The sequence below is a fragment of the Ranitomeya imitator genome, chromosome 2 (genome assembly GCF_032444005.1).
Source record: "Ranitomeya imitator isolate aRanImi1 chromosome 2, aRanImi1.pri, whole genome shotgun sequence".
In the NCBI taxonomy this organism is placed as follows: Eukaryota; Metazoa; Chordata; class Amphibia; order Anura; family Dendrobatidae; genus Ranitomeya; species Ranitomeya imitator.
In genome coordinates this window covers 386,547,011-386,569,912 of record NC_091283.1, presented here as the reverse complement: position 1 = coordinate 386,569,912, position 22,902 = coordinate 386,547,011, and the positions used below count along the sequence as shown (strand labels likewise).

Below are 22,902 nucleotides of genomic sequence, written 5' to 3'. Positions count from 1 at the left end.
CTCAAGGGGGCCCAAAAATGTTACCAGTATGAGGCCCTGAAATTCTTGGTGGCAGCCCTTGTTGCCCAATGTAGGACAGAGGTGTGCTAAGCTGTAAGTATGGTGATTGATAGCTCAGCCAACCAATCGGATGCTGGGCAGTCACTGTCTTGAGTGATAGTTTAGCCATCCAATCAGGAACAGGGTGTGCCAAAGCCTCATCCATGTGTTTCCTGTTCGAATCAATTATTTGGCTATTTAGCCAACTCTGCCTTAGATTGCTGCCAATTGCTCAAGAGGTGTGCGTTTGCTCTGTTCTGCTAGTGTTTTATTCTGATATTTGCTTCTTGACTTTGTGTTTACCTTGTACATCTGTTTGCTAAACCCTTTTGTCGTGATCCACTGCGTTCTTGGAATTCTGACAGTTAACCTGACTACGCCTTTGTTTCAACCCACTGTCTATGACATACTCAGCTAACATGGAGAAACTAAAAATACTGTATATACTCGAGTATAAGCCGACCCGAGTATAAGCCGACCCCCCCTAATTTTGCCACAAAAAACTGGGAAAACTTATTGACTCGAGTATAAGCCTAGGGTGGAAAATGCAGCAGCTACTGGTAAATTTCAAAAATAAAAATAGATGCTCCATACCGTTCATTATGGCCCCATAGATGCTCCATAGAAAGCTGTGCCCCATATAATGCTCTGCACCGTTCATTATTGCCCCATAAGATGCTCCACATAAAGCTGTGCCATATATAATGCTCTGCACCGTTCATTATGGCCCCAGATGCTCCACATAAAGCTGTGCCATATAGAAAGCTCTGCACCGTTCATTATGGCCCCATAGGTGCTCCACATAAAGCTGTGCCATATGGAATGCTCTGCACCGTTCATGATGGCCCCATAGATGCTCCAAATAAAGCTGTGCCCCATATATATTGCTCTGCACCGTTCATTATGGCCCCATAGATGCTCCATATAAAGCTGTGCCCCATATATAATGCTCTGCACCGTTGATTATGGCCCCATAGATGCTCTATATAAAGCTGGGCCACATATAATGCTCTGCACCGTTCATTATGGCCCCATAGATGCTCCACATAAAGTTGTGCCCCATATATAATGCTCTGCACCGTTGATTATGGCCCCATAGATGCTCCATATAAAGCTGGGCCACATATAATGCTCTGCACCGTTCATTATGGCCCCATCGATGCTCCACATAAAGCTGTGCCCCATATATAATGCTCTGCACCGTTGATTATTGCCCCATAGATGCTCCATATAAAGCTGTGCAATATATAATGCTGCTGCTGCCGCTGCAATAATAAAAAAAATCACATAATCACCTTTCTTGCTCAGGAAGCCGGCGCTTTCAATATTTACCTGCTCCTCGTGCGTCTCCGTCTCCAGCACTGACGCTCAGCAGAGGGCGCGCACTGACTACGTCACCTCTAACCTGAGCGTCACTGCTAGAGGACGCTGGAGACGGAGCCGCACCGGAGCGAGGAGCAGGTAAATATCGCGCAGCGCTCCCCTCCCCGTATACTTACCTGCTCCTGGCGCGGTCCCTGCTTCTCCCGGCGCTGCATCTTCTTCCTGCTTCCTTCTTCTAGCAGGATGCAGCAGGCCCCCACTGATAAAGGCTGGAACAGCACAAGTGCAAACTACTGATGAGAACCACCCACTCATCTATATAATGGAGGGGTTGGCTGCCTAGTAGCAAAAATGCATCACACTTGTGTGAATAGCGTTCGATGCAAGCCCTATCTGTGTGCATTTTTGCTAGTAAGCATTATTATATGCATTAATTTTTTCATCTTTTTATTACACTTTTTATAATTTTTTGCAGGATGCAGCTAGGCCCCTTTATGTTGGCTTGGTGTGTCTGTGTTGTGCATAAATATAGTGCTAGACAGCCCGCCTGCTAATACTATGGGCGTGATCAATAGACTGTTATCCAAACACTGTGCATCACACTTACTTGTGTGAATAGCATTCTATGCAAGCCCTATCTGTGTGCATTTTTTCTACTAGGCAGCCAACCATTCCATTATATAGGTGAGTGGGTGGTTCTCATCAGTAGTTTGCACCTGTGCTGCTCCAGCCTTTATCAGTAGGGGGCCTGCTACATCCTGCTAGTGCATTTGTTCTATGACATACTCCCCTGGCTTTTGACCACCTGAGAGGAGTTGCCTATACTTTTAAATAGGATTTCATGTCTGCATGACATGTATATCAAATTTTAATTAAGATTAAATAAAGGATTCATATTTTTATATCAATCAGAACTTTTCTCCATTTTAAAAATGAGAATGCTCGGTCTGGGGAAAAATGTGTGTAAATGGGTAAGTAACTGGCTTAGTGATGGAAAGCAGAGGGTGGTTATAAATGGTATATTCCCTAACTGGGTCGCTGTGACCAGTGGGGTACCGCAGGGGTTGGTGTTAGGACCTATTCTCTTCAACATATTTATTAACGATTATCCCCATAGTCCTTTTTAGCAATGGCTAAAGTCACTTAGATAATATATCAAAAACATAATATAATAAGGTAGGTACCATAAAAGAAAAGAAGTGATGAAGAATGCAATTACAGTAAAACTATAAATTTATTTGTGAATAATTAAAATGGTAATGAATACATAAGAAAGAAATGGGGGAAACGGAGAACGGAGAAGTAAGGGAAGGGAAAAAAAGAGAAGAATGCAGTATAAAGGGTCAATTGCTCCAAATATAGCACACGGTCCTGCTACACCAACATTCTTCTCTTTTTTTTTTTCCCTTCCCTTACTTCTCCACCAGGAACATAGGTAGTATAGTGGTTGTACTATTTCCCAGTTTTATTAGCTATAAATTCGGCTTACCTGGGCATACCTCCATCTGCCTCCTGTATCTAGGGAATATAGCACCTCTGAATCTATATATATTATTTACACCTTGCGCATATATATACTGTCACTGTGCATTTTTATTTCATTGTTGTAACTAGCAATTCCAACTATATTAAGATTTGAATATCTATAGTTACATCAAGTGTTGAAACTGTGCTGGTTGAAATCTCCCCCTGTATTTGGAGGTTTCCATTTCCCCCATTTCTGTCTTATGTATTTATTACCATTTTAATTATTCACAAATAAATTTATAGTTTTAATTGCATTCTTCATCACTTTTCTTTTATGGTACCTACCTTATTAGATTATGTTTATGATATTTATTAACGATCTGGATGAAGGTTTACACAGTAAAATATTGATATTTGCAGATGATACAAAGATCTGTAAAGCAGTCAATACAAGAGAAGATAGTATTCTGCTACAGACGGATCTGGATAAGTTGGAAACTTGGTCCGAAAGGTGGCAGATGCGGTTTAACAATGATAAATGTAAGGTTATACACATGGAAAGAAGGAATCAATATCACCATTGCACACTTAACGGGAAACCCCTGGGTAAATCTGACATGAAAAAGGACTTGGGGATCCTAGTTAATGATAAACTTACCTGGAGCAGTCAGTGCCAGGCAGCGACTGCCAAGGCAAACAGGATCATGGGGTGCATTAAAATTAGTCTGGATACACACGATGAGATCATTATACCGCCTCTGTACAAATCCCTGGTTAGACCGCACATGGAGTACTGTGTCCAGTTATGGGCACCAGGGCTTAGGAAGTATATAATGTAACTAGAGCGAGTACAACGGAGGGCAACAAAATTAATAAAGGGGATGGGGGATCTACACCCAGAGAGATTAGCAAAATTAGGATTATTTAGTCTAGAAAAAAAGACAACTGAGGGGCAATCTAATAACCATGTATAAGTACATAAGGGTACAATACAAATATCTCTCCGAGGATCTATTTATACCAAGGAATGTGACGGTCACAAGGGGCATTCTCTGCGTCTGGAAGAGAGAAGGTTTTTCCACCAAAATTGAAGAGGATTCTTTACTGTTAGGGCAGTGAGAATCTGGAGTTCCTTGCCTGAGGAGGTGGTGATGGCGAACTCAGTTTAGGGGTTCAAAAGAGTCCTGATGTCTTCCTGGGGCAGAACAATATTGTATCTTACAGTTATTAGGTTCTTTAGAAGGACGTAGATCTGGGGATTTATTCTGATGGAATATAGACTGGACTGGATGGACAAATGTCTTTTTTCAGCCTTGCTAACTATGTTACTATGTTTAGAACTAACTTGCTGAAGCTGATGTTTTCTCTGCAGATTTCAGGACTGCTGAGCGGGGAGCATATTTTTAAAAATTTTGCACTTTATTAACCTTCAGTTAGTCGCGTCAAAATATTTACACTATTAGTTACGTTGGGTACATGGGCCCCAATTTTCATATAGAAAAATAAACAATATATTAATTTTTACTTTATTTAGGAACTTACGGTACAGCACGTTGGGCTAAATGAAAATATAACATTTTTAGTAATCAACAAAATGTAAACCTCTACTTATATACTAAGAAAAAAACAAGTAATTATTTGGTACAATAATCACATATCTTCTTATGGAGCTCATTGAACACAAATGTCTTGCAATCATCACATCTGGTTTTGTTTTTATCAGTCACTAGATCTCACATACAATTGACATCGACCTACTGCCATAAAAAAGCTCAATTTCATAAATGAGCTGTCTTTTCAGGAAACTTGGCAATTTCGAAAATTCTGCTTTCATACTTTTATCAGCGCTTATGAATTCCATCGGAAAAATGTTTCAGCAATTCTCTTAGGGTAATTTTAGTCTTATTAGTCATGTTATAAATGACGTAATCACTTATTACTGATAGACTGAAACATAACCATTGGACATCTCTTACTGTTCGAAGCAGACTTTTTAAGTTTTGTACAGTTTGATATTTGTATCAACGCCACCCTTGGATTTATTGTAAAAGACTTATTTCCGGCTTCTTGTTATCAACTTCACATATATATACCATGATGCATAGTGGACAGTACTAGATAAGCCTTGAATTTTTTTTTTTGCCATGGCACATGTAGTCAATGCAGGAAGGAGGGGTGCTCGGAAGATTCTAAAACAGAGGGTTAGTCCATACTTGCGGAAACATGATGAAATCAAACTCGACTGGTGTCCGATGGACTCCACTAAACTAACTAAAGGTTAAATAGTACAGTACATACAAATTATAAATATTTTATAGACATTATAATTGTAATTGCTTTTTAGAATAAATGGTAATTGATCATTATATACATTTTCTAATAATGATTTAGTGCTCTAAGTTGTTTTCCCTTTCTCTTGCAGACAAGTGACTTTACATGATTACAGCTTGTAATTTTTTTTTTACATGGTGACACTGTAATGATTTAAAACAAAACCGGCTTCTCTCCTGTATGAGTTTTGCGATGCCTAACAAGTTGTGATGTATCTGTAAAACATTTCCCACATTCTGAACATGAAAATGGTTTTTCCCCTGTGTGAGTTCTCTGATGTTTAACAAGATAAGATTTACCTAGAAAGCATTTCCCACATTTTGAACATGAAAATGGCTTCTCCCCTGTGTGAGTTCTCTGATGTGTAACAAGATGTGATTTAGCTAAAAAACATTTCCCACATTCTGAACATGGAAATGGCTTTTCCCCTGTGTGAGTTCTCTGATGTGTAACAAGATAATATTTATGCATAAAATATTTCCCACATTCTGAACAAGAAAATGATTTTTCTCCAGTGTGAGTTTTCTGATGTCTAAGAAGTTGTGATTTATCTGTAAAACATTTCCCACATTCAGAACATAAAAATGGTTTCTCCCCTGTGTGTGTTCTCTGATGTCTAACAAGATTGTGTTTCTCACTAAAACTTTTCCCACATTCTGAGCATGAAAATGGCTTCTCGCCTGTGTGAGTTTTTTGATGTGAAACAAAATGTGCTTTTGTTTTAAAAAATTTCCCACAATTTAAACATGAAAATGGTTTCACCCCTGTATGAGTTCTTTGATGTGTAAGAAGATTTTTTCTCTCACTGAAACATTTCCCACATTCTGAGCATGAAAATGGCTTCTCCCCTGTGTGAGTTTTTTGATGTGAAACAAGATATGATTTCTTTTTAAAATATTTCCCACATTTTAAACATGAACATTGGTTCTTCCCTGAGTGACTTTGCTGATGTAAAAAAAATCTTGATTTAATACTGTAACATTTCCCAGATTCTGAATATAAAAATGTTTTTTCCCCTGCGTGAGCTACTTCATGTTCCTCAGTACTTTTGTGGTTTTGCTTTTTCATAATTTCCTTTAATGAAGAAGAAGAAAGGACCTGTTGAAAAGGATCAGATGATAGATTTTTCCTAAGAAGGGCTTGAGGTGAATCTGGGAAAATTACAAATTCTTCACATGATTCTGATTTGATACCATGATCGCCTGTTGCAAAATCTGAAAATATCAGATGACCCTCTGTGCTCCTGGTACCATCATCTGTAAAGAATAAAATTATTTGTAAATAACACTGCATTTAAAGTATATTAATATTTAGATTTTTCTATACTTTATAACATTTTCATACAAATTGTAATAAAATTCAGGTTTAGACTGACTAAGAAAGTACACTGCTAACCAAGGACTAGTAGATTATGATGTTAGGCCACCAGGTTGTATTGTTTTCAATATTTTCTTTTCTCTGTTAATTGTAAGCCAGTGCTAGTGTACATCTCTCACACACTTTTTGACAGGTATATACATGTATCTAGCATAGAGCAAAACAGTATGGTCATGTAAAACTAAAACATGGCTTTAGTTCAAGTGTAGGTTTTGTATTTTTTTTTACAAAAAGGAACTATATAATAGATACAAGATAAGAGAAGAAATTCTTTGTACTATTGTATATGTATTGGAAGTCAACAGCAAGCTTTGGACTCCATCATGAATATGGGAGCAATGGAAAATCTGAAAAAGAATTTGCAGCAGTGTCCTCTGTAATCCATGGTTGACAGTTGCTGGTTCTTTCAAAGATCACCTAACTTACAGGCAACGGACACCTTTGTGCACAACAAATAGGTAACCACATATGTGACTAAGCTTCTCTAGTGAATAAAGTTTCACATATCTGTTTTTTTGCTTGACGTTATCCTGCTCATAGCAGTTTTTCACCTCTCCCACACTCAAACTTTTACCTTTTGGGATTTTTCTCCAGCTTCCCCCCTTAGTATGTTTTGATTTCTCATGAACTAGCACTACTGAAGTTCAGTTACCCCCATCACCACCTCCTTTTTCACTGTCTATGGCTGTTTACCACAATCAAGCACACTCACTGCCAAGCAGGTATATGATTTTTCTGACTTTCGTCCCTTCTCCATGGGATATATTCACACTATGAAGTTCAGCACCGTAAAAATATTGGTATCTGGTGGATCATGAGAAAAAAAAATTGCCACACGCTTCATTCTGTTGCAATCAATGGACCAGGATATTTCATGGAATGAAAGGCAGCTTCTGCGCCTGTCTGCATTGCGAATCAAAAGCTGCACACAAAGCCAAACAAGGCCACAATGGACACATCTGCACACCATTTTTGTAAATGAAGATGTAACCCCAAGTCTGAGTGCTCAGTGCACAACACTTCAGAATATGAACATAGGCATTATCCCTCAATGCGACATCAGCTTTTATACATCCAAAACTGATTTGTTGCACAACTGATGCAAACAGAAGCAGAGTGGTCCAGTTAATTGTTGTGGGGTCTGTTTAGGTTCCATTATGTCTTCATTTTTAGAAAGGAAAACAAAGTTCTGCATGATGAGCTTTTTTTTTTATAAAAAATAAAATATGAATAAAAACAAAGGTGTAATTTTATTCACACTATTTACCGATCACCATAAATCACTGTATTGTACATGTTGTTACAATTACAGGGACACAAAATATGTCCATGTTTACTGGGATGGGTTTTGTGAAGATCTGAGGTTGTGGGTTGTAATAATCACCTAGGAAGGTTAACGATACAACTATTTTTTTATTCCTTACATCCATGGTTTTACAACTCCGGGTAGATGGCCAAAATACTGCCTCCGTACCAGCTGATACTCATTGTCTTCCAACTTTTGGTTGAACCACAGATTTCGTATCTCCTGCCAGTATAGTCTGTAGTCCACATCCACACTCCTCCAAGCGACAAATAACAAAACCAAAGCCCATGTATACAGCAACAACAGTCCTTAAGAAACTTCCTTAAGTCCAGAAGACAGATCCCTCAGCGGTAGCAGGGGGAACCAGTCCAGCTGACAACCGATCTCCAAACTCCATAGGCCATCCATCCATGGGCTTCAGGACCTCAGCCTAGATCCTCACCCCTTGATGTCACTCCAACACCTCCCTGACTAGACATGTAAATTCATGTTCTCTCTCCCTGGGATTAGCCCCCTGGATGGGCAGAAGAGCTCACATAATAAAGCTGTCTTGAGGGTCAGAACCTTAACAGAGGCAACATCTAAAGGTTCGAAGGGGGAACTTGTTAATGCATCTAGCACAAGGTTCAAATCCAACGGAGGTAATCTAGAAATACGCACTAGGTCACTCCGTTCACAGGCTTTTATAAATATAGTGACTCACCTGTCCCCTGCTACATTATAGTTATACAGTGCGCCCAGAGCAGATAACTGTACTCTAAGGGTGTAACAGATAACCCCAACTCCCGACCCTTCTGCAAAAATTCCAGAATTGCCGGAATTGGAACCTGGTCCGACAGGGGAGCTGAGTGGAACAGCAAAATCTTCCTCCAGGTCTTATTATAAATTTTGGTGGTAACCTTCTTCCTACTCTTTAGTAAGGAGGTGATTAGGGCTTATGAAAACCCTCTACGCCTCAGCAGCTCCCTCTCAAACTCCACGTCGCCAAGTGGAGACCTTCCATCTGGGGATGACAGAATGGGTCCTGAGAGAGAAGCCCCGGGGTCGATGGCAGTACCCAAGGGTCAGTCACGGACATCGCCCTAAGCCAAGAAAACTAAGGCCTCCTGGGCCAGAAGGGGGCGACCAAGACTACACTTGCTTTCTTGTCTCTGATTTTCCTGAGTACTAGCGGTATCAGACACATCGGAGGGAATGCGTAGAATGCCAGAGTATAATCCCACCGGACTTGAAGAGAGTCTACCACCTCTGGCTGGTCTGACGCATGTATGGACGCAAACCTACTGACCTGCTTCTTGTAGCAAAAACGTCTATGTCTGGGAGGGCCCATAACCTTACTATCTGCCTGAACACCCATCGGTCTAGGGACCATTCCCCCTGGCGTAAGGAGTGACGACAGATAGTCTGCCTAAATATTATGTTCCCCTCTGATATGATGTGCCGACAGGGAGAGGAGGTGATCTTCGGCCAGGGTGAGTGTCGTCTGAGGTGGTCATTAGTGACTGTGACCTTGTCCCCCCCTGCCGATTCAAATAGGCTACCACTGTAGTGTTGTCGGTGTGTACTCGTACATGTGTGCACAGCAGAATCGGTAGAAACTCGAAAAGTGAATACTTTACCGCCCTAATTCTTTCAGGTTTGAGGAACCCTGTGCTTTCCTGGTCGACCACTTCCCCTGGGCTAGTCTGTCTCCCACGTGAGACCCACTACATCTGTCCAAAGTGGTATAGTGGGAGATAAAACCCACATCTCTGGGGGAAGACATGCTACCGGCACACTGCTGCTGTATGTCATGCCCTTTCACTTTCCCATCCACAATGCACCTCTCCGGTCCCTCCGGAAGTTAAGTACAAGCATTTCCGGTTCACGGGCGCGTCACCTTGTATGCATGGAGGCCTGATCTGGAACGGCCTCCACGCGGTGCCGGACGGCCGATCCCTCACCGAATGGAACACAGGAAGCTCACCTCTACCTGTGCCGCACCCACGTGGCCCAGGGCGGCACTACCCAGGCCCTGGGATCACGACAGCCATGTCGGATGAGGAGGGGCCTGAACAGGCAGAGCACCCACGATGCTGCTTCAGGCATCCCAGGCTCTGCCATTCTCACCACACAGAGGCTGATTGCACACAGGTTCAATATCTTCCACAGGTTCCCATCAAAACAGGAAACCAACTGAGGAAGCGAGGGGGACCACCCCCTTTTAACCTGTAGGTTCCCTGTACTGGTGGGCGGATCACCTGTCTCAGTAGGGTGCTGTTGTGGTGATAAAAAAAAAAAAAATCATATTTTCCTATTTTAACGGCTCTACGTTATAAACGTCTGTGAGGCACTTGGGGGGTTCAAAGTGCTCACCACACATCTAGATAAGTTCCTTGGTAGGGGTCTAGTTTCCAAAATGGTGTCACTTGTGGGGGGTTTCCACTGTTTAGGCACATCAGGGGCTCTCCAAATGCGACATGGCATCTGATATCAATTCCAGCCAATTTTGTGTTGAAAAAGTCAAACGGCGATCCTTCCCTTCAGAGCTCTGCCATGCGCCCAAACAGTGGTTTACTCCCACATATGGGGTATCTGTGTTCTCAGGCCAAATTGAACAATAATTATTGGGGTTCAATTTCTCCTGTTACCCTTGGTCAAATAAAAAAAATTGGATCTAAAGTAAATTTTTTGTGAAAAAAAGTTAAATGTTCATTTTTTTTTTTTTTTTTTAAACATTCCAAAAATTCTTGTGAAGCACCTGAAGGGTTAATAAACATCTTGAATGTGGTTTTGAGCACCTTGAGGGGAGCAGTTTTTAGAATTGTGTCAATTTTGGGTATTTTCTATCATATAGATCACTCAAAGTGACTTAAAATGTGATGTGGTCCCCAAAAAAAAAAAAAAGTTGTAAAAATGAGAAATCGCTGTTTAAATTTTAACCCTTATAAATTCCTATAAAAAAAAAAAAATTGGTTCCAAAATTGTGCTTATGTTAAGTAGACATGTGGGAAAAATATAGTTCTTACTGATAACAGTATTTCTCTGAACCCATGACAGCACCACGGAGAGAGGGGATCCGCCTACCAAGGACAGAAAACCTACAGATAAAAAGGCGGTACCTCTCTCCCGCATCCGTTGTTTACTAGAGAAAGATGGGAGACTAAGGAATAGTCTTAATTTTAACATTACTTGAAAACTTAATTGAGATACCGCGTGACTATTTAGATAATTGGCATAGGGCACTATATTAATGTGCACACCCATAAGTGAAGGGAGGGAATGTACGGGTGCCGTTATGGGCTCAGAGAAATACCGTTATCGGTAAGAACTAAATTTTTCTCTGATGCCCATGACGGCACCACGGAGAGAATTGCAGAGATTGTACATTTAGGGAGGGACCACCGCTTCCAGAACCCTTTTACCGAAGGTAAGGTCCGAAGAGGAGATAAGGTCCAATCTATAGTGCTTATAGATTGTAGATGGTGAAGACCAGGTAGCAGCTCTACAAACCTGATCGATTAAGGCTCCTACCTTCTCCGCCCATGAGAATGCAACTGCTCTCGTTGAGTGAGCTTTGACATTTCCTGGGGTGGGTACGCCACTTAATGAGTGCGATAGGCTGATGGCGTCCGTGATCCATCTTGCCAAATTGCCTTTGGAGGCTTTTTTCTCCTTCCGGGGACCCTGAAAGCACACAAAAAGAGAGCCGTCCTCCCTACTCTCTCTGGTCGCTTCTATGTAATGCATCAGGCATCTCCTAACATCCAATGTATGTAAGGACTCTTTCTCCTTGTTTTTGGGGTTAGGACAAAAGGAGGGAAGAGATATCTCTTGTGTCCTATGGAATCGGGATGCTACTTTTGAGAGATACGAAGGATCTGTTTTGAGAACAACCCTATCATCAACGAATTGAGTGAAAGGGGGGTTAGCAGATAGAGCCTGCATGTCGCTAACTCTACGTGCAGAGGTGAGCTCGACCAGCAGAGATGTTTTGAGGGATAAGATTTTTAATGGGCTATCCGCCAAGTGTTCAAATGGAGGTTTAGTCAGGGCTTTAAGGACTAAATTTAAATGCCACCGAGGGGTGTTCCTTACAGGAAGAGGTCTCGATCTACCGGCTACCCTGATGAACCTGGAAACCCACCGATTCCCCTCCAAATCGTAGTTGAATAGAGCTCCCAAAGCTGCTACATGGTCTTTCAGGGTGCTTGTGGCCAGACCAATTTTTAACCCATTTTGCAGGAATTCTAGTATGGCTTTAAGAGGGACTCCCTCATCTATTTTGGTGCCCGAGGATGATAGGAATTTTTTCCATATTTTCCCGTACTGCCTGGTTTTAATTGGTTTCCTACTTTGGAGTAGTGTAGATACCAGCCCCGGAGAAAATCCTCTGTTTTCTAGTAACTCCTTTTCAAATGCCAGGCTGTCAAGTGTAAACTTGCAACCTGCGGATGATGAACTGGACCCTGGGAGACAAGGTTTAGGAGGTCTGGGAGTACTCAAGGGTCGGAGATGGACATCCTCATCATCCAAGAAAACCAAGGCCTCTTCAGCCAGAACGGGGCTATTAACCCCTTCGCGCCATGCGCCGTACTAGTACTGCGCTGCCGGCACTGCATTAGTGCCAGCCGCAGTACTAGTACGGCGCCGCCATTTTCCGGTCACCGCGCGGCATCGCGCGGTGATCGGGTTCCGGTGTCTGCTGTTCCTGACAGCAGACAATCCCTGCACGCAGCCCCGGGTGCCTGCACCGCCCCCCCGCATCAGCGATCGCTGTGATTGGCTGGTCAATTCTGACCAGCCAATCACAGCGATGTGACAATAAAGTTTAAAAAAAAAAAAAAAAAAGCATGTGACAGGCTGTGATTGATGCTGTGTGACGTCGCACCAATCACAGCCGTCACAGTAGGTGGGGTGATTCACACGTCACCTCACCTGATTAACCCCTATGGCGCTGATTGGCTGAACAAAAGCTTCTAGCCAATCTACGCCAAAGGGGTTAATTTAAAATACCGATCACCGCCCTGCACACCATCTTTCTCTCAGATTTGGCTTGCAGAGCGGTGGTCTAAGCCCCTCTGTGTCACCTGAGATAGAGAATCCTTTGGTGGCCAGTGCGATCCTCCCTGCGATCTCCTGCCTCCAGCTTGTGCTCCTGCTCCATCTTGTGCTCCGTGCTGTGTGCTATCTGCTGCCATCTGCCTGCTGTGTGACTCCTGTGATCACAGCAGCAGCAGCACCTCCCCCACCCCTTTCCCATCCCCCATCCCTGTTCCAGTACCCCCTCCCTCCCCCACCCTCCAATTGAATTTTTTTGCGCACTTTTTTGCGCTTTTTTTCCTGTGCGCGGAGTCCCGCGCAGAGCATTCGTGCTCTTCCTGTGTCCGCAGCGCTCTGATCAGTATCGCTGCTGATCAGAGACTGCGCCACAGGACTTTTTTTTTTTTTAGTTAGTGTAGCGGACATTGCAGTCTAAGCGACGTCTGTTTTTTTTTTTTTTAGAAAAAAAATTGTAGTTAGTACAGTGTAGTTTTAGACGTAACATGGTAGCGTAGCCGGCGTCAGTGTTTGGTGACGTCCCTCCATCCCTGTTCAAGTACCCCCCTCCAATTCAATTTTTTGCGCACTTTTTTGCGCTTTTTTTCCTGTGCGCGGCGTCCCGTGCAGAGCATTCGTGCTCTTCCTGTGTCCGCAGCTCTTTGATCAGTATCGCTGCTGATCAGAGACTGCGCTACAGGACTTTTATTTTTTAGCTAGTTAGTGTAACGGACTTCGAAGTCTAAGCAACGTCCGATTTTTTTTCTTTTACAAAAATATAAGAGTAGTTAGTACAGTGTAGTCTTAGACGTAGATTAGCTGGTGTCACAGCGTTCGTGACGACCGGTCTTTTTTTTTTTAGAGAAAAAAAAAATTGTACAGAGTAGTTTAGTGGTAGCGTGTTAGTGTAGCCAGCGTCACAGCGTTAGTGACGACCGATCATCTTTTAGAAAAAAAAAAATCGTACTGAGTTTTATAGGTAGGGAGGTAGCGTCTTGTGCATAAAAAAAATCTGCTATCGCCGGATAATCTCTAGTGCATTAGGGGAGCGTACGTCACACTGTTAGTGGCGTTCGCTTTTCTTTTGTAAAAAAAATATTTAGTTGCGTAGGGTAAATTTATACTTTTTTTTTTATACAAACTTATTTTTTTACATTGATTTTTCTTTTCATCTTTTTTTCTTGTTTCTTCTACATTTTTTCTCACTACTTGTTTTTTCTCCCTGATTGGTTTTAATAAAGAGTACCCTATACACAAGCCCCACACATTACACGTGTAAAAGCACCACTTACACACACATACCCAGGGTTTGGGGAAAAAAAAAATGGCCCATTCGTCAACAAGGCGCTATTCACCAGAGGAGGCTTACGCCATCCTTGCGTCCGACACGGATTCAGCCAGTGAGGAAGATCCCACATTCCTCTATTCCTCCTCCTCCTCCTCATCTGGTGAGGAAAGACCCCTAACAAGGTGCTGTAGGACCCAGGCAACTCCTGCAGCAATCGATCCCGTATGGATTGCACCCCCGGAAAATTTTCAGCCCGTCATTCCGGATTTCAGCAGCAGCTCAGGAATCCAGTTTGACACGACTGGCCTCACTGAAATTGACTTCTTCAAATTCTTTTTCAGTGAGGAAATAATAAATATTATGGTGGCCCAGACGAACCTGTATGCCCAACAATTTTTTACCCAAAATCCCACGTCATCTTATGCCAGATGGACCCCCGTAAATGCAGCAGAGATGATGACATTTTGGGGAATTGTGCTGCATATGGGCCTAATCAAAAAGCCAAAGCTTCGGCAATACTGGAGTACTGACATTCTCTACAGTACACCGGTATTCCGCATGGCCATGAAAAGGACACGATTTGAAGCGATCCAAAATTTTTTGCATTTCAGTGATAATGCGCAGTGTCCTCCCCGAGACGATCCAAACTTTGATCGTCTATATAAAATTCGTCCAGTGGTTGAACACTTCAGCAGAAAATTTGCTGAGGCGTACACACCCCAGAGGGACATCGCTATTGATGAATCTCTTGTTCATTTCAAAGGGAGGCTAAAATTCCGACAGTACCTGCCCAGTAAGAGGTCCAGGTACGGAATAAAGCTGTACAAACTGTGCGAGAGTACCTCAGGGTACACCCACAGATTTATGGTGTACGAGGGTAAGGACACCCAGATTAACCCCCCTGAATGCCCCCCATCCTGGGGGTGAGTGGGAAAATTGTGTGGGAATTGCTGCACCCACTGCTGGATAAGGGTTATCATCTTTATATTGACAACTTTTACACCAGCATCCCACTCTTCAAGGCCCTCTCTGCCAGAGGTACAGCTGCATGTGGCACCGTGCGAAAAAATCAGCGAGGCCTCCCTAAGCCGCTAATTGGGCAAACGCTGAGAAAAGGGGAAAGCAGAGCCAAATGCAGCGACAACATGCTGGTGGTCAAGTATAAGGACAAAAGGGATGTTCTTATCCTGACCACCATACACCGTGACAACAGCACCCTTGTCACTGTTCGTGGGACCACAACACAAGTCCCAAAGCCAGATTGTATCCTGGATTACAATCGGTACATGGGGGGTGTGGATCTCTCAGATCAGGTCCTCCAACCATACAGTGCCATGCGAAAAGCTTACGTATGGTACAAAAAATTGGCCGTGCACATTGTACAGATGGCACTGTACAATGCTTTTGTGTTGTCCCGATCTGCAGGCAATACGGGGACCTTCCTTCAGTTTCAGGAGGTAGTCATCAAGGCCCTAATGTTTGGCACGCAGGGAGGTGAGGGTCCCAGTACTTCTGAATCTGATAGTGCCCGTATTGTCCAAGGTCAACATTTCCCAGGACAGGTTCCCCAAACAGCGAGGACAGGACGATCACAAAAACGGTGCAGAGTATGTTCCAAGAGGGGAATCCGAAAGGACACAATTTACCATTGTGAAACCTGCCCTGAGAAACCTGGCCTTTGCATTAAGGATTGCTTCAAAGCATACCACACGTCCACAAATTAATAAAAATTAGTTTATACCCTGTTGACACAACACACTGTGTAGTTTCCAACATGGGGTCACTTGTGGAGTGAGGCACTTGGAGGTTTACGGTGCTCACCACATATCTAAATAAATTCCTTGGGAGGTCCAGTTTTCAAAATGGTGTCACTTGTGGAGTGAGGCACTTGGAGGTTTACGGTGCTCACCACATATCTAAATAAATTCCTTGGGAGGTCCAGTTTTCAAAATGGGGTCACTTGTGGAGTGAGGCACTTGGAGGTTTACGGTGCTCACCACATATCTAAATAAATTCCTTGGGAGGTCCAGTTTTCAAAATGGGGTCACTTGTGGAGTGAGGCACTTGGAGGTTTACGGTGCTCACCACATATCTAAATAAATTCCTTGGGAGGTCCAGTTTTCAAAATGGGGTCACTTGTGGAGTGAGGCACTTGGAGGTTTACGGTGCTCACCACATATCTAAATAAATTCCTTGGGAGGTCCAGTTTTCAAAATGGGGTCACTTGTGGAGGATTTCCACTGTTTAGGTACATCAGGGGCTCTGCAAATGCAACGTGATGCCTGCAGACCAATCCATCTAAGTCTGCATTCCAAATGGTGCTCCTTCCCTTCTGAGCTCTGCCATGCGCACAAACAGTGGTTTTTCCCCACATATGGGGTATCGGCGTACTCGTGAAAAATTGCACAACATTTTTTTCTTTCTATTTTGTCCTATAACCCTTGGGAAAACAAAAAAAACCTTGCTAAAGATCATTTTTGTGGAAAAAATGTGTTCTATTTTTTTTTACGACTCATCGTTATAATTTTTGGTGAGGCACTTGGAGGTTCACGGTGCTCATCACATAGCTAGATAAGTTCCTTGAAGGGTCTAGTTTCCAAAATGGGGTCACTTGTGGCGGTTTTCCACTGTTTAGGCACATCAGGGGCTCTCCAAACGGGACATGGTGTCCGATCTCAATTCCAGCCAATTTTGGTTTGTAAAAGTCAAAAGGCGCTCCTTCCCTTCCGAGCCCTGCCGTGTGCCCAAACAGTGGTTTTCCCCCACATATGGGGTATCAGTGTATTCAGGATAAATTGGTCAACAACTCTAGTGGTCCATTTTCTCCTTTTACACTTGTGAAGATAAAAAAATTGTTGTTAAAAGATCATTTTTGGGGAAAAAATGTGAATTTTTATTTTCACGCCTCTACGTTCTAAACTTCTGTGAAGCACCTGGGGGTTCAAAGTGCTCACCACATAGCTAGATAAGTTCCTTGAAGGGTCTAGTTTCCAAAATGGGGTCACTTGTGGCGATTTTCCACTGTTTAGGCACATCAGGGGCTCTCCAAACGGGACATGGTGTCCAATCTCAATTCCAGCCAATTTTGGTTTGTAAAAGTCAAATGGCGCTCCTGTAGTGTGCCCAAACAGTGGTTTTCCCCCCACATATGGGGTATCAGTGTATTCAGAAGGAATTGCACAACAACTTTCGTGGTCCATTTTCTTCTTTTACCCTTGTGAAAATAAAAAAAATGTTGCTAAAAGATCATTATGTGGAAAAAAAAGTTAAATGTTATTTTTTTCCTTCCACATTCTGTTAATTCCTGTGAAGCACCTGAAGGGTTAATAAACTTCTTGAATGTGGTTTTGAGTACCTCGGGGGGTGTAGTTTTTAGAATGGTGTCACTTTTGGGTATTTTAAATCCTATAAGCCTCTCAAAGTGACTTCAAATATGATGTGGTCCCTACAAAAAATGGTTTTATAAAAGTTGTTGAAAAAATGAGAAATCGCTGTTTAACTTTTAACCCTTATAACTCCCTAAGAAAAAAAAAATTGGTTCCAAAATGTTGCTGATGTAAAGTAGACATGTGGGAAATGTTATTTATTAACTAATTTGTGCGATATGAGTCTCTAATGCAAGGGTATAAAAATTCAAAGTTTGAAAATTGCTAAATTTTCAAAATTTTCGCCAAATTTCTGTTTTTTTCACAAATAAACGAAGGTAATATCAAATAAATTTTACCACTATCATGAAGTACAATATGTCACGAGAAAACAATGTCAGAATCGCCAGGATCCGTTGAAGCGTTTCAGAGTTATTACCTCATATAGTGACAGTGGTCATAATTGTAAAAATTGGCCCTGTCACTTAGGTGAAAACAGGCTTCGGGGTGAAGGGGTTAAAGGGAAGGTGCCATCAAAAAAAATTTTAATGATTAATGATTACATTTTCTTAAAAAATATTATCATTTGTTTATAATTTAGTAAAATATGAAAAATAATTTGAAAAGTTTTGGAATTTCCACTTTTAAACACTAGGGGGAGCAGCTGCTGAAATTTCAGAAAAACCTAGTGTACAACTAGCTCACATTACAGCACTGCAGTAATTATGGGCGGAGTCTGCTGACGTGTGATGTCTCCTCTCCTCCCCTTCTGGGTGTTTGCTAAGGGATTAGAGAGGATGATATTCAGGAACCCAGTGAGCAGCCATTTTGTTGGTGACTGCAGAGTATGGCTGCCGTCACACTAGCAGTATGTGGTCAGTATTTTACCTCAGTATTTGTAAGCCAAAACCAGGAGTGGAACAATTAGAGGAAAAGTATAATAGAAACATATGCACCACTTCTGCATTTATCACCCACTCCTGGTTTTGGCTTACAAATACTGAGGTAAAATACTGACCAAATACTGATAGTGTGAAGGCAGCCTTATACTGACAAGTAGACAGTCACCAAGGATGGCAGGCAGCAAGGATTCTGGGAGATATATGGTGGAGGGAGCAGGGTGACAGCAGCACAGAGTATTTCAGGAGAGCAGTGTGCTTGTCTATGGGGGCCCCCTGTTCGGTGTGCGGAGCAGCCAGGGATTGTACATAGAGCGCTGTCTTTTATACACATGGATGGACCGTCTGCTCCACAGAAATCCAGGAAACATTTCTGCGGATTGACGGCCTGATCTGATCCAGACTTTGCATACAGACCCCATTCATGGAGGTTGAAATTCATGGAGGGAAAAATGGTAACAAAATTCTCATTGGGGTCTGTTACAAACCCCCAAATATAACAGAAAGCATGGAAAGTCTACTTCTAAAGCAGATAGATGAAGCTGCAACCCATAATGAGGTCCTGGTTATGGGGGACTTTAACTACCCGGATATTAACTGGGAAACAGAAACCTGTGAAACCCATAAAGGCAACAGGTTTCTGCTAATAACCAAGAAAAATTATCTTTCACAATTGGTGCAGAATCCAACCAGAGGAGCAGCACTTTTAGACCTAATACTATCTAATAGACCTGACAGAATAACAAATCTGCAGGTGGTTGGGCATTTAGGAAATAGCGACCACAATATTGTGCAGTTTCACCTGTCTTTCACTAGGGGGACTTGTCAGGGAGTCACAAAAACATTGAACTTTAGGAAGGCAAAGTTTGAACAGCTTAGAGATGCCCTTAATCTGGTAGACTGGGACAATATCCTCAGAAATGAGAATACAGATAATAAATGGGAAATGTTTAAGAACATCCTAAATAGGCAGTGTAAGCGGTTTATACCTTGTGGGAATAAAAGGACTAGAAATAGGAAAAACCCAATGTGGCTAAACAAAGAAGTAAGACAGGCAATTAACAGTAAAAAGAAAGCATTTGCACTACTAAAGCAGGATGGCACCATTGAAGCTCTAAAAAACTATAGGGAGAAAAATACTTTATCTAAAAAACTAATTAAAGCTGCCAAAAAGGAAACAGAGAAGCACATTGCTAAGGAGAGTAAAACTAATCCCAAACTGTTCTTCAACTATATCAATAGTAAAAGAATAAAAACTGAAAATGTAGGCCCCTTAAAAAATAGTGAGGAAAGAATGGTTGTAGATGACGAGGAAAAAGCTAACATATTAAACACCTTCTTCTCCACGGTATTCACGGTGGAAAATGAAATGCTAGGTGAAATCCCAAGAAACAATGAAAACCCTATATTAAGAGTCACCAATCTAACCCAAGAAGAGGTGCGAAACCGGCTAAATAAGATTAAAATAGATAAATCTCCGGGTCCGGATGGCATACACCCACGAGTACTAAGAGAACTAAGTAATGTAATAGATAAACCATTATTTCTTATTTTTAGTGACTCTATAGCGACAGGGTCTGTTCCGCAGGACTGGCGCATAGCAAATGTGGTGCCAATATTCAAAAAGGGCTCTAAAAGTGAACCTGGAAATTATAGGCCAGTAAGTCTAACCTCTATTGTTGGTAAAATATTTGAAGGGTTTCTGAGGGATGTTATTCTGGATTATCTCAATGAGAATAACTGTTTAACTCCATATCAGCATGGGTTTATGAGAAATCGCTCCTGTCAAACCAATCTAATCAGTTTTTATGAAGAGGTAAGCTATAGACTGGACCACGGTGAGTCATTGGACGTGGTATATCTCGATTTTTCCAAAGCGTTTGATACCGTGCCGCACAAGAGGTTGGTACACAAAATGAGAATGCTTGGTCTGGGGGAAAATGTGTGTAAATGGGTTAGTAACTGGCTTAGTGATAGAAAGCAGAGGGTGGTTATAAATGGTATAGTCTCTAACTGGGTCGCTGTGACCAGTGGGGTACCGCAGGGGTCAGTATTGGGACCTGTTCTCTTCAACATATTCATTAATGATCTGGTAGAAGGTTTACACAGTAAAATATCGATATTTGCAGATGATACAAAACTATGTAAAGCAGTTAATACAAGAGAAGATAGTATTCTGCTACAGATGGATCTGGATAAGTTGGAAACTTGGGCTGAAAGGTGGCAGATGAGGTTTAACAATGATAAATGTAAGGTTATACACATGGGAAGAGGGAATCAATATCACCATTACACACTGAACGGGAAACCACTGGGTAAATCTGACAGGGAGAAGGACTTGGGGATCCTAGTTAATGATAAACTTACCTGGAGCAGCCAGTGCCAGGCAGCAGCTGCCAAGGCAAACAGGATCATGGGGTGCATTAAAAGAGGTCTGGATACACATGATGAGAGCATTATACTGCCTCTGTACAAATCCCTAGTTAGACCGCACATGGAGTACTGTGTCCAGTTTTGGGCACCGGTGCTCAGGAAGGATATAATGGAACTAGAGAGAGTACAAAGGAGGGCAACAAAATTAATAAAGGGGATGGGAGAACTACAATACCCAGATAGATTAGCGAAATTAGGATTATTTAGTCTAGAAAAAAGACGACTGAGGGGCGATCTAATAACCATGTATAAGTATATAAGGGGACAATACAAATATCTCGCTGAGGATCTGTTTATACCAAGGAAGGTGACGGGCACAAGGGGGCATTCTTTGCGTCTGGAGGAGAGAAGGTTTTTCCACCAACATAGAAGAGGATTCTTTACTGTTAGGGCAGTGAGAATCTGGAATTGCTTGCCTGAGGAGGTGGTGATGGCGAACTCAGTCGAGGGGTTCAAGAGAGGCCTGGATGTCTTCCTGGAGCAGAACAATATTGTATCATACAATTATTAGGTTCTGTAGAAGGACGTAGATCTGGGTATTTATTATGATGGAATATAGGCTGAACTGGATGGACAAATGTCTTTTTTCGGCCTTACTAACTATGTTACTATGTTACTATGTTCCCCTCCTCAGATCCTGTCTTCTCCATCCTGTCCTGGCAATGTGTGAAAGCGAGGCGACAGGCGCAGTCCGGGGTGACGCTGGGAAGGAAATGTAGCCATATAGTAACGATAAAAATGAGACCCCTCTCTTCAGCTGCCTCACCAGCCTTCCCCTGACTGCACCTAACTGGAGGTCATGCTGTCCCCTCTATTACCCCAGACCCGCGTGCAGGTGCTCAGCCAGAACCACCATAGAATGGGTCCGCTTTCTGAAGATAATACTGCCATAGTGTTCTCACATAATACCGCCATATAGATCACACACAATACTATCAAATAGATCACACAATACTGTCATACAGTTCTCACATAATACCACCATATAGATCACACATAATACCGCCAGTGTTCTCACATACCGCCATATAGATCACACATAATACCGCCAGTGTTCTCACATACCGCCATATCGATCACACATAATACCGCCAGTGTTCTCACATACCACCATAGGCTTCTCACATAATACCGCCATATAGATGGTGAGGACCTGCCTCCCTGGATACAGACAGGTACTTTGGAGAAGTAATAAAACGCTTTATTTTGGGAATACATGCACCAAAAACTAAGAGTCCCCTTGTTAGAATGCACTATTACTGCTGCACAAGGTGGCTCTTTTAGTTTATAACGGCTGGAGGAGGTGACAGTTGCCCTTTAAGGGCATGAAAATTCAAAATTGGAAAATTGCGAAATTTTCGCCAAATTTCCATTTTTTTCACAAAGAAATGCAAGTTATATCAAAGAAATTTTACCACTATCATGATGTACAATATGTCTTGAGGAAACATTATCCGAATCACCAGGATCCGGACAGTGGTCAGAATTGTAAAAATTGGCCCGGTCATTAACATGCAAACCACCCTCAGGGGTAAAGGGGTTAAGAGACATCCACTGAGTGTCTTGTATTAAACAGGACTGTGAATACAGAAGTATGTTTTCTGCATCAAAAGTGGCAAAAACAAAAACAGCAAAAAAGGGTAAGTGGCTGATATGCACACATAGTACCAAAAAAGTGACATGATTACACAACTCAAACCTAAAAAAAAGATTGATACTAGATAAGTTAAATAGTGAATTAAACTATCTATATCTTTTATCACACATGTAAAATATAGAGTAATAAAAATGAATCACGTGGATGGAAAACAAATCACCAGAGGCAAGATGTCAGAATATAAGAACATGATTGTACAAAAATGAGGAATGAAAACAAAATCGATGGTAGTAGGTTTACAAAAAACAGGGTAATACCAGACATTGCAAAGATCTTCAGTAGATCATCATATAATGTAATACAGTAACATGTGCCGCAATACAGATAATATAAACTGACCAGATGTGTGCAAGAGATGAAATGTTTGAACATGTCACAAGAATAATCATATATTATAT

General features: G+C 42.0%; 1 protein-coding gene across 1 annotated transcript in view; it reads right to left on the bottom strand.

Moving 5' to 3' along the window:
• The window catches only part of LOC138664108 (zinc finger protein 605-like), a 224,247-nt gene that overhangs the window by 72,374 nt on the left and 128,971 nt on the right, over nucleotides 1–22,902 (bottom strand). The window contains exon 7 of the mRNA XM_069750535.1: nucleotides 5,321–6,416. Coding sequence (XP_069606636.1) covers nucleotides 5,321–6,416 — 1,096 coding nt within the window. The remainder of the gene's footprint in view (nucleotides 1–5,320; nucleotides 6,417–22,902) is intronic.